Genomic DNA, 12411 nt, shown 5'->3' on the forward strand with positions numbered 1-12411 from the left:
TTTGTGTATACAGACCTAGCCACGACCTAACACCTATAAACTTGGACATTGCAACCACCTACCACCTGTACAATCAGACCATGCAACCATCTACCTCCTCCACAACCACACCTTGCCACCACCTAACACCTGCATAATCAGACCATGCAACCACCTAACACTAAATCACACCTTGCAACCACCTAACACCTGTACAATCACACCTTGCAACCACCTAACACTATACAATTACACCTTGCAAGCACCTAACACCTGTACAATCATACCTTGACACCACGTAACACTACACAATCACACCTGGCCACCACCTAACACCTGTACAATCACACCTTGCCACCACCTAACACCTGTAAAATCACACCTGGCCAACACCTAACACCTACACAATCACACCTTGCAACCACCTTAAGCCTAGAGTCCATGCACAGATAATACCCCTAACAAACACACAAATATAATTATAGAGTTACATCTTACCAAGCCCCACAGACCTATACACAAAGTTTGCTAGTATATGTGAAAAGAATGGCGTTGTTTTGTGGTGACCGCCGCCCCCACCACTAAGAGAGAGAGAGAGAGAGAGAGAGAAAGGGCACCAGATTGCAATGATCCAACACCTATATAGATCCTGCCACAACGCAACACATTATTATTCATTTTATACTTTGGAATAAAACTTAGCAACAAACACTGTCTTTATCCCAGTGCTGCCTTGATATCAGTATAACGTGTTAACTCCTTTATTACCAAGGGTATTTTTACACCTTCTCTTGCAATACGAGAGCGTGGAATATACTATGCTTGACGTGAGTGTGTGTGTGTGTGTGTGTGTGTGTGTGTGTGTGTGTGTGTGTGTGTGTGTGTGTGTGTGTGTATGGAAGAAATAGGTCCATGGGAGAAACAAGTCCCACGGACCTGTTTCTCTCATGGACCTGTTTCTCCCATGGAACTGTCTTTACCTATTGGATTTTTTTTTTCCTACTTGGACCCATTTCCCCAGGCACATATTTTGTCCAGTTTGAGAATGGCCTCTCGTACTGAAGAGGTTTATTTTGATTACTTTTAACCCTTTCAGTTCTAAAAATAATCCTGAGCTGCATAAAATCGTCAGGAAATGGCCAGAAAAAGCTGAAGGAAGAATAAAGCATACCTGGCCTGGAATGGGTTAAGGGCGTCAGGTGAGCGAAGGAGAGTGAAACAAAGGGGGACTATGGTCTTTACTGTTTTATTTATGGTGTTTTATGCTTTATTTCGCCCACCGTCGAACGATTTCACTCATCCACAAAAAAGAAAAAGAAAAGTACTACAGCAAAGAGGCTTTTTTTCCTCATGATGACTCCACTGTTGTTTACTTTTGCTAATAACAGATGATTCTATTTAGGAAAGGGAAGCTCTTGTGATGCGTTGACTAGAAGCAGTTTTGTGTGTGTGTGTGTGTGTGTGTGTGTGTGTGTGTGTGTGTGTGTGTGTGTGTGTGTGTGTGTGTGTGTGTGTGTGTGTGTGTGTGTGTGTGTGTGTGTGTGAAGGAAGAGGAAACCGAAAACGCATGAAGAGGAGATAATTGCTAGAGTAAGAGAAAGAAAAGAGGAATCATGGTCCTGAAGAGGAAGGGACGTTGAAAGGAAAGTAGAATAATAGTCTGGGAAGGAGAGAGCTTGCAAAGAGAGAATATTCATCTGAGAGAGAGTAATTCAGTGGAGAGCAGAATCATCATTTGGAAGGAGGGGAGAGTCGCAAGGAGAGAAGAATCGTCATTTCGGAGGAAGAGTGAATCAGTGGAGAGTAGAATCACCGTCTGAAGAATCGCGGTCGGGTGTTGCTTCGTAAATCCACACGGTCAGGAAATCCTCCCCTGGCTCTCTCCTCCTCGGCTTTTCTGTCAGGGTGATCGGAGAGCGTCTTAATATTTACCTTAATTAATCTATAGAACAGGTAACTCCTGCTCCATCCCCTTGAATCCGACGACGCATTTCTCAGTTTGTTCTTGCTGTCTTCAGGTTATTTAAGCTTTGAAGTGACTGGATTAAAGAGATTAAATATGACCTAAATCATTCCATTTTCTTCCCCAAGGTGAATAAAATCGCCATTGGGTAGTAAGGATGTAGTAGTAGTAGTAGCAGCTGTTGTTGTAGCCCTGGGTTCATGTGAGATGTGAACCTAGTGAAAAGCAATCCTAAGTTCTCCTCTGGTCCACCATCCTCCTTTTGGGGGATAGTGATGAAGTTGAGGGATTCTTTTATAACCAGGTACTTGAGCGACCGGGTTATATCAGTGCCACCACATGAAGGCGTCCCTCTCCAGCACAGGGATAAGACAGGAGGAACAGAGAGTCTTCGGACTGAAGGCGTCAAGGAAGTGAGCCTTAATTCTTAGGAGAGAGCCTCAACAATAAAGAAAATATTAAAAGATATGTCAAACGCCTTTAGTTCAAAAAATCAGTACTGAATTTAAGAGAATCGTCTAGAAATAGCAAAAAAAATTATCACGTTACTTGATCTGTCCATAACAAAAGATAATAATAATAATAATACGTTACTTAATCTGTCCATAAAAAATTAATACGTTACTTGATCTGTCCATATCGAAAAAAATAACAATTACTACTTTACTTGATCTGTCCATAAAAAAAAAATAATACGTTACTTGGCCTGTCCTAATGGCTACGTTACCTAATCTGTCCAATGGCTACGTTACTTGATCTGTAGGGGAAATAAATGACTAAGTTACTTGATCTGTCCATAACTATGAAGACAAAAATGGCCACGTTACTTAATCTGTCCAATGGCGTGGATGGGGAGTGGGTGTGGCGTGGGGATGAGTGGGGAATCGACGCGGTACCCATTCTCATCCGCTACGTAGGTGAACTCAGCGATGGTGCCGTCTGGGAGGGGAAAGCTGTGGGGGTGTGGGGGTGTGGGGTGATTAGGGGAACTTATAAATTGACGTTGTTGTTGTGGTTATAGTTGTAGTGGGAATGTAGTGGTGGTGGTGGTGGTGGTGGTAGTAATAGTACTTGTGGTGGTGGTGCTGGTGGTAGTGGTAACAGTTGTAATAATAGTAGTAGTAATAATAGTAATACCCAATAATAGTAATACCCACCTGTACGACCCCCTAGTGTACTACCCACTTGTACGACCCCTAATGTAATACCCACCTGTACGACCTCTTAATACCCACCTGTACGACCCCCTAATGTACTACCCATCTGTACGACCCCCTAATGTAATACCCACCTGTACGACCCCCTAATGTAATACCCACCTGTACGACCCCCTAAAGTAATACCCACCTGTACGACCCCCTAAAGTAATACCCACCTGTACGACCCCCTAAAGTAATACCCACCTGTACGACCCCCTAAAGTAATACCCACCTGTACGACCCCTTGATACCCACCTGTATGACCCTCTAATACCCACCTGTACGACCCTCTAATACCCACCTGTACGACCCCCTAATGTAATACCCACCTGTATGACCCCCTAATGTAATACCTACCTGTATGACCCCCTAATGTAATACCCACCTGTACGACCCCTTGATACCCACCTGTACGACCCCGTAATACCCACCTGTACGACCCCCTTATGTTGCTCTGTCCCTCCACCCCCGGCGTCCCCTCCGCCTCCACCACGATGCCATTCTCGGTCTCGAAGCTGTAACTGAACCTGCCGTCACTGTGCATCTCTCTCTGGTCCCTGATGATGCCGATTTGCGGGCCGGTCTGCAGGGGTCTCGCGGTCTCGGTGCGGAACGGTCTGGCAGGTCGGCGGCTGAAGCTCTGACCTCGTACGACGGTGACCAGAGCCAGGCAGGAGAGGATGACCTGGTGGGGAAGAGAGAGGAGACTGAGATTTTTAGTTTTTTTTCATCATTTCTTTGACGGCTGAAACGAGGGAAGGTGTTATAGGAATTAATTTTACGTGATTGCATTAAGGAACACGTAAGCAAATAGTACGAGAAGAATGGATCCTCTTTGTCGTTTAGAGGGAATTGATATTTAATAGGGAAGGCAAGATGCAATACCGGAGGAGAATTGGCGACAAATTTTTGCTCACGACTGTTTCTCTCTCTCTCTCTCTCTCTCTCTCTCTCTCTCTCTCTCTCTCTCTCTCTCTCTCTCTCTCTCTCTCTCTCTCTCTCTCTCTCTCTCTCTCTTTCTCATTATCATTATTATTGTTACAGAAGTAGCAATAGAATTAACCCAATAGAATCAGATACTGTGTTTTAATGGCTTATTCTTGCAGCTTCCAGACGTTTATATTTAACTTAGGAAAGGAGAAAATGAAACCTAAATTTAACCCTTAATGACTAAAAAGAAAATCCTACGCAGCGCTTCCATACAGGTTGGAGTCAAAGTAGTTTTCGATTCATTACTTCCTTCCTGTTACTGCCCCCTCTCTCTCTCTCTCTCTCTCTCTCTCTCTCTCTCTCTCTCTCTCTCTCTCTCTCTCTCTCTCTCTCTCTCTCTCCCTGTACTTTTTTCTTTGATCTGACTATTAGTTTTTCTCCCCGATTACGAAGAGCGCTCAGCACCCGCCTAACAACGTACTCTCTCACCTTTTCTGCCCTGCTTTCAAATCCTAAAGTTTACCGATGCTCTTAGTTCTGTAACTGTCCTCTTTAATCTCTACATGTCCCTCTGCCTATGATATCCAGTCTTAGGAGCTTCCATGTCGAAATGAAGGAGTTTTGATTTCAGCTCTCTTTTGGAAATGGTGGATGGGAGAGAGAGTCGAGATAGAGCATGAATTCTTTTTTTCACTCTAACGTTTACGGCTACGCAGGACCCATCTCCAGCGAGTCTCAGCTCTATGTAACCCGAAAAGCTAGAGGAAATAGAGAAGTCAAGCTCAAACCTCTCTCTCTCTCTCTCTCTCTCTCTCTCTCTCTCTCTCTCTCTCTCTCCCACCCTAAATTTCCACTTGTCGCAATGGATTCTTCGTTTGTTCAGCTTTGCAACCTTCTCGTAGACTTCCAGATTTTCGTTCTGTCTCCCTTTTTTTTTTCCCCTCTTTTAACTGAGATTCGTCTAAAAAGAAGCAATAATGCATGAAAAGGCATCGAGGTGAAATGGTTGAGGGTATCCTGCTGTCTACTCACGAGCTTCATGTTGGTGTGTTTCAAGACTGGATGCCACTGGCGACTGAGACAGAAGAGAGAGGCTTATATACACAGGCGTTCCCCTCTCCCCTGTCCTACTTAGCCGGCTGGTTTTTCTTATTTAGCGCTTCAGGATCCCCAGCTCCTCTTCTCCATCCTCCCCTCTTCCCCTCCCTCTTCAAGATCCCCCTTCCCCATCTTCCTCCATCCCTCTCTCCCATATCTCCCCCTGCTCAAGATCCCCCTTCATTATTTCCCTTCCTTCCTCCCTTCCCCATTTTTCACATCTCCCCCTCCTCAAGGTCCCTTCCTTCCCATTTTCTTCCCCCCCTGATTAATTATCTCCTCTTATTCAAAATCTCTCCTCTCCATCTTCCTCCCTCCCTCCCCTTTCCTACATCTCCCCTTTCTCCCTCCCTCTCCCAACAGCCCCTGCCCTTATGTGGAACAAGTCATCATGCTCTGTTCACATTAACTTGACCTAAAATTATCCCTCTCTCCATCATGCATGCTGAGTACAAGATCCTGTTCTCTCTTCATATTAACCTGATCTAAAATTGTCCCTCTCTCCACATTGAGTACTGAACCTTAACAATAGATTATCGTCTAAACTCCAACGCCTTATTTTTTATATATATATATATTATTCTTGTTGGTGCTAGATGATTTAAATAAGCTTTGGAATTTCGCAGTATTGGGGATAGAAATTGTCTCCATTAACCCATTTATTATCTAATTTCACTCCCAAACTCAAAATAATCGCCTGAAGGTAACTGGAACAAAAATATAAAACGCCATGTGACTGAAAGGGTAATAGTTAAAATGCTGTATACTTTAACTTGGCCTAAACAGATTAACACTAGAATATGTTGCTAGTCACAAAGAAGTGCTATGGGAAGGAAAATGTAGAGCCCTGGCACTGTCTTCTTCTGCCACTGAGCTGCGTGAAATAAGATGAAAAGGACGAAAATCAGGGCCAAGTTAAGGTAAAAGGAGTCTAGTGATCAAAAAGTTCTATGGATGGACTCGTAACATTCTCATTCTGACACCGAGCGGGAAAAAAAAAAAAAAAAAAAAAAAAAGACAAATCTCTACTAACTTTGGATACTGGAGCAAATTATTATTGAAAAGATGAAGGCTTGTTCTATCTATCTATCTATAGCCAGACTCCTTAATCCTGTAAGGGGGGCCACAAACAAATCGCCTCCATGTCACCCTGTCTCCTGCCATTAACACTGCCCTTCCCCCTACTCACACCCCTTGAGCTGACGGAAATAAGCTGAAAGAGGACGAAAATCCCAGCCAAGTTGAGGTCCCTGAAAGAGTGGTCAGGTTGAGTGCAGTGCAGATGTGTGGGAAAGTGATTAGCTGACTTCTGACCTTGTGTGGGGTCAGTGGGTCATCGGGGTTAGTGACAGAATGTATGAAGTGTGTTTGGGAGTATGCTTGGATATCTCTGCCTTGCGCCTTCACGTGGTGGCATTGATACAGGTTGGCTCCACTGCCCGGGTATACAAACGTCCCTCAGCTCCCCTCCTTTGCGATTTAGAGTTTCAGCATGCAACCCAGCGCTATGGATTTATGTCAGGAAGCTCTCTAACACCACTTCCTTAGCTATTTATTTCTGGATACGGCTGGGTAGTACCCTTTTGTACGTTATTTATTCAGAGTATGGCGACAGTGGAGGGATTTATGTAACACGCAAGACAGTAAGGTGTAATAAGGAAAATAAATCGCTTAGGAAATGGTGCTAGGGAACCGACGAGAATACGGGCCTTGATGAGAGCACGGATCGGTATATGAGAGAGAGAGAGGCGTGAGTTAGGAGGAGGGCAGTGGAATGGCAGGGGTCAGGGGGACATGAAGGCGATTTGTCTGTGGCACCCCTTACGGAATTAAGGTTACTGACGACAGATAAATAGATAGATAGATAGATAGACAGATAATTCACAGCTAGACTATTCAGGGCAAGACCAGGAAAAAAATAATATTGCAAGTGTTAATGAAAAAATCTCTCCATCGCCAACAGACAGAAATAAAAAAAAAAAAAAAAAAGCAAATACTCCTTTTTTTCCTTTTTTTTGTTGTTTATTCCCTGGTACTTGATCTAACCTTTCTTGTAAAATTTTTGACCTGGATGGAGAGAGAGAGAGAGAGAGAGAGAGAGAGAGAGAGAGAGAGAGGGAGAGAGACAGAGACAGACAGAGACAGAGACAGAGAGACATACATACAAACAGACAGACAGAGAAAGAGAGAGGCGAGTGGATTCTTCTAAAATAAACTCTAATGATACCCAACTTAAAAGATAAATAAATTAATAAAAAATAATTCTTGTAGTAAAGAGGATAATTCGCAATAAAACCCAGATACTTTTACGACAGAAAATTCTCTTGCTGTGTCCTTATTAGTTCATCTTTTACGCTCACTTCTTTATGTTCTGTCCTCAGCCTCCCTTTCACCCTTTCACTACGACAGGACTTAAGTTAGATGAAAGTTGTTTTGGTAGTAGTGGTAGTAGTAGTAGTGGTGGTGGTGGTGGTGGTGGTGGTGGTGGTGTTGGTGGTAGTATTGGTGGTTGTGGTGGTGGTGGTGGTGGTGATGATGGTAGTAGTAGTAATAGTAGCAGTAGTAGTAGTAGTAATAGTAGTAGTAGTAGTAGTAGCAGTAGTAGTAGTAGCAGATGGTGGACTACAGACTGTGGTTGCCCTCCTCCTGCAGTCAACCGTCTTCCTTTCGGGGACCAGGGAGGGAACTGATGGATTTATGGTTATCCGGGCAGTGGAGCCGCATGGTTATATCAGTGCCACCACATGAAGGCTCCCCTCTCCAACGACTGTGGAAATGATACACGGTGGAATGAAAGGAAATGATAATGTTTGACTGGAGACTTGCTTTTCTCTTCACCACACAAGCCACCCGTCGTTTAAGTAGATCATTTTGAGGTGCTGAGAACAAGAGAAATGAAAGACCTATCAGAGAATGAATACTAATAGAATGGCGTTAAGGGATAGATGGTAGGAAGATTCAGAGAGTTTTTTTTTTTTTTTTTTTTTTTTTTTTGGTGGTGGGGACCTTGAGTGCGAGACGTTCTTAATATTTTTTTTACTCAGAATAAGCACACACACACACACACACACACACACACACACACACACACACACAGGGGGAAGGGAGTTACACATACCAAGGAATCTGATTATCCCAGGAAAAATTCGCCAGATTCTAAAAAACAATAACAAACGGAAATGAAAACTTGGAATCAAAAGTGGGAGTTATTTATGGCATTAAAAGAATCATCACCAGCCGTCAAAATGGCTTGATTCTTACATGCCAGCACAAGAATCAAGAGGACCTTAGTGAAATGGTGTGATTCTTAGATGCAGTTATATACGAATCATGTTCATCTTGGTGATGGAGTTGGATTTCTTCGCACCATTACAAGAATCATGCCTAACTTGGTGATGTGAAGATGCAAACTCTCTCTCTCTCTCTCTCTCTCTCTCTCTCTCTCTCTCTCTCTCTATCTATCTATCTATCTATCTATCTATCTATCTATCTATCTCTCTCTGTACCTATAAATCTAACTATTCGTCTTACTGGCTGTCTGTCAATCTACCTATCTGCTCCCACTCTCCATCCACCCATCGTCCATCTATCTATCTATCAGCCTATCTATCAATCTGTGACACTGACCTCCCACGTACCCGCCTGCCCACTTTCACCAGGGGGGGGGGGTACAGGAAAAAAAAGTTACTTGGCGAGAAGTATTAAATCACCACAATTAGGATGATCGAAGATGATGAGAAGGAAATTTTTTTATCACAATTATTCAGGACCTTCCCGTTATTAGCCAGCCTTTATTTGTGTATTTATTCACCTATTTACCATCTCCTTTAGTGGTTTATTAATGTATATATTCATTTTTACATACTTTGTTGGTTTATTTTCAGACTTGCTTTAAATGTGAGAAAATGATTGGGTGATGGATTTAGTCTCTCTCTCTCTCTCTCTCTCTCTCTCTCTCTCTCTCTCTCTCTCTCTCTCTCTCTCTCTCTCTCTCTCTCTCTTTTCAAGCATTTGGTCATAAGTCATTGTGTTAATCTGAGAGACATAAAGAAAGTGACGACAAATATAAAGAATGGGAAGAAATACGAAAAAGGGATGAGAAGGTCGCCAAGTTTATTTATTTATGCTTTAGTCACCCATTTCCCTAATTTCTTCCAACCTGTTTCCTTTCACCTTTACCATTTTTCTTTTTACGTGTTCATGTCGTCTTTTTCTCTTTAATTTATTTTACGCCTTTCCTCTCTTTCCCCGTTCATCTGTCTATCTATCTAACTTTCTATCCATCTATTTATCTATCTATCTCTAGGTAGGCGCTTTGATCCTGTAAGGAGTGGGCACAAACAAATCGCCTCCGTGTCACCTTGTCCTCTGTCATTTAGTGCCTTCCCTCCAGCTCTCACTCTCATGCATCTCCCCATCCCATCCCATCCCTCCATCTCATCCTCGGTCTCCCCCTCCCGCTCTCCCCCTCCACATCATTCACACACACTCCTCTAGTCAGCCTCCAATTCTCCATCCTCTCCAAATTTGTCCCCATCCTCTCCTCATGGCCAACCTGAAAAGAGTTTGATTCCCTTATATATATTCAGTATGTCGAGTATTGGCCTCTGGATTACGATAATTGCATCAAAATTCAAGGTAAGATAATCATTTCCGTATACACCTGGTCGAAGCATGTAATAGATACGAGGAAACGAAGCGCAGGGTCAGTGCTGCTTCACAGAGTTCGAATCTTGTGTGCGTCATTTTTTGTGTGTTCGAATCGTGTGGATTTCGGGCAAGTGTGGTAGAACCAAAAGGCTTTGGATGCTATTCGAGAAGCCTCACCGCCTGTAAAATCCAGTTGCACGGTGAAATATGCCCGTGTAGTTTAAAAAGCAGTGATGGCTGGTAGTGGACTGTAAACAAAGGCAACAGTTCGGCGGCTAATGAAAAAAGGGACAAGGTCTGACGTCATCCCCAGAGCCAATCAGCGACCGTCCTGAGGGAGATGTGTCCGGACGCCATCTCAGTTTCTCGCGGCCACAGATCACACGGGAAGTACTCTGGATTTTTTGCGTCTCCCTCGGAACTATTCAAGATTATACGATGCTAAAGTGAGTGTTAGTAGCAGAGATAAAGGTCAGGAAGTGCGCGGTGTATCCCTGAGATTGAAATGTGATCAGACTGGCAGTGCGTGGTGTGTCGAAGTGTGAATTATGGAACGAACAATGTGCCTAAATGTAAAATCTATCCACCATGTAAGCATCACTGTTTTTATGCCTTTGACGTGGTGAAATAGGTGAAATTACTGGATTCTCTCTGGACAGTTGATAGCTATAATAAATAATGTGTATCTATGTCCTGCTGGCAGTTTGTGAAATGTTAAAAAGAGAATTAGTGTGAAGTGAAGTTTGTGTGTTTGCTATCGTACTGCAGGCTTTAACTAAACGAAGATGGCGTGCGGTTTTGCAATGCTAAAATTGTTGTGCATTATTTACCTGGTCTGGCTATGTGATTAAAAATGAGTAATACGCCAAGTTTATCCTAGTCATTTGTGAAGCTGCAGAACTGGCTTTGTGTGTATGAAAAAAAATATGATTGTGATGGTAAGAGCTAATTATAAAGCCGTGAAGCACTGGAATTAATCGTGTGTGTGTGTCATAGAAAAATAGATGTTTGTATAGGTGAAAGGATAACCGGAGAACCTCTAAGCAAATAAGGGAGTCGAGAATTTTACCCATCTCTGTTGTTCATACGCTTTACATCGAGGAGGCAGTCAAGGAGCATATAAACACAACACGTCCCACGAGAGGCCCACCCCGGCGAGGAAGTGTGGAGCTACGACTTCACTCACGCCCCCATGACAGCTCCTGGCTTGGTGAGTGTTCTTGTGTGTGTGTGTGTGTGTGTGTGTGTGTGTGTGTGTGTGTGTGTGTGTGTGTGTGTGTGTGTGTGTGTGTTTTGGATACAGGAGCATCTCTAGAATCAAAGCTGTACGTCAGTCACTCTCTAATGATTTTCGGATATGATGTTCTTAGTCTGCGTATGCTATAACGACACCGATGCTCCCAAATCATCTATTATTTTCTTTTTTCATTTAATTTTCGTACAGGTTATAAGGTGTGATGAAAAACACAGGAATAGAATAATGCAGTGTATATTTCACCGTTTTATGTCTGAAGGTATCTGAAAAGCCCTCTACATTCAGACGAATATTTACGAACAAAGAAAATACACAAGAAAATAGCGTTTCCACCTAGAATGCTGTAAAAATAAGTCCCTTGATAATATATATATGTGTTAATAAAAAGATGGATAGATAGATTGAGATAGATAGACCAATTGATTAACTGATAGATGGATGGACGGATGGATAGATATATGAATAGACAGATATATACAGTAAATACGGACTGATAGATAGATATATAGATCGATTGACAGTTCACTTTAAGGATGACTTCTACAGAAAGGGTCGATTTTTTTCTTCCCTACTAAAGATGGGATGAGAGTAAGCGACTGAGTGTGTGGATGAGTGAGAGAGAAGTGTGAAATTGAGATAATGTCTGTGGAGTGAAAAAGGAATGGCTATGAAAGAGGGAGTGCTTGGATGAATGTGTGTGTGTGTGTGTGTGTGTGTGTGTGTGTGTGTGTGTGTGTGTGTGTGTGTGTGTGTGTGTGTGTGTTTTACGTTTCTGCTTAAGTGTTTGTGTGTGCTGTGTTGTGCTGTGCTGTGCTGTGCTGTGTGTGTGTGTGTGTGTGTGTGTGTGTGTGTGTGTGTGTGTGTGTGTGTTTTACATTTGTGTTTGTGTGTGTGTGTGTGTGTGTGTGCTGTGCTGTGCTGTGTGTGTGTGTGTGTGTGTGTGTGTGTGTGTGTGTTTTACGTTTCTGCTTAAGTGTTTTTGTGTGTGCTGTGTGTGTGTGTGTGTGTGTGTGTGTGTGTGTGTGTGTGTGTGTGTGTGTGTGTGTGTGTGTGTGTGACCTCATGACCTAGGGGGCGGGAAATAACCCAAGGAAGCCCTGAATTGATGAGAAGTGGGTTCACGGATTCCTCGCCCTTCTTCCTTACTTATTTATGATTTTTTGCTTATTTTTCCTTTTAATTCTCCTAGTAGTGGTGGTGGTAGTTGTGGTGGTTGTAGCAGTACTAGTAGTAACGGTGGTGGTGGTGGTGGTAGTGGTAGTAGTAGTAGTCGTAGCAGTGGTTGTAGTGGTAATAGCAATAGTAGTAGTAATAGTAGAAGTTGTAGTAGTAACAAT

At 43.0% G+C, this 12411-nt stretch overlaps 1 protein-coding gene across 1 annotated transcript; it reads right to left on the reverse strand.

Annotated features, from left to right (window-relative positions):
• Positions 1–1788: 1788 nt before the first annotated feature.
• LOC145394654 (cuticle protein AM1199-like) lies at positions 1789–5112 on the reverse strand. The gene is made up of 4 exons (XM_080268432.1): positions 5104–5112; positions 3573–3826; positions 2770–2895; positions 1789–1876 (listed from the first exon to the last, which is right to left on the reverse strand). Exons 1-4 carry the CDS (start codon positions 5110–5112, stop codon positions 1789–1791), a joined length of 477 nt encoding a protein of 158 aa, XP_080124558.1.
• Positions 5113–12411: the final 7299 nt, after the last annotated feature.

Source organism: Coenobita brevimanus, chromosome 28 (genome assembly GCF_032717465.1).
Source record: "Coenobita brevimanus isolate Jiangsu-jjx chromosome 28, ASM3271746v2, whole genome shotgun sequence".
Classification (NCBI taxonomy): domain Eukaryota; kingdom Metazoa; phylum Arthropoda; class Malacostraca; order Decapoda; family Coenobitidae; genus Coenobita; species Coenobita brevimanus.

Bases quoted from the DNA above. Each gene is read 5' to 3' on its own strand.
- LOC145394654 (XM_080268432.1), bottom strand. The intron at 2,896-3,572 runs GTGGGTATTACG...ACACCCCCACAG, and splicing joins AACATAAGGGGGTCGTACAG to CTTTCCCCTCCCAGACGGCA. The intron at 1,877-2,769 runs GTAACGTGGCCA...TCACCCTGACAG, and splicing joins CACGCCATTGGACAGATTAA to AAAAGCCGAGGAGGAGAGAG.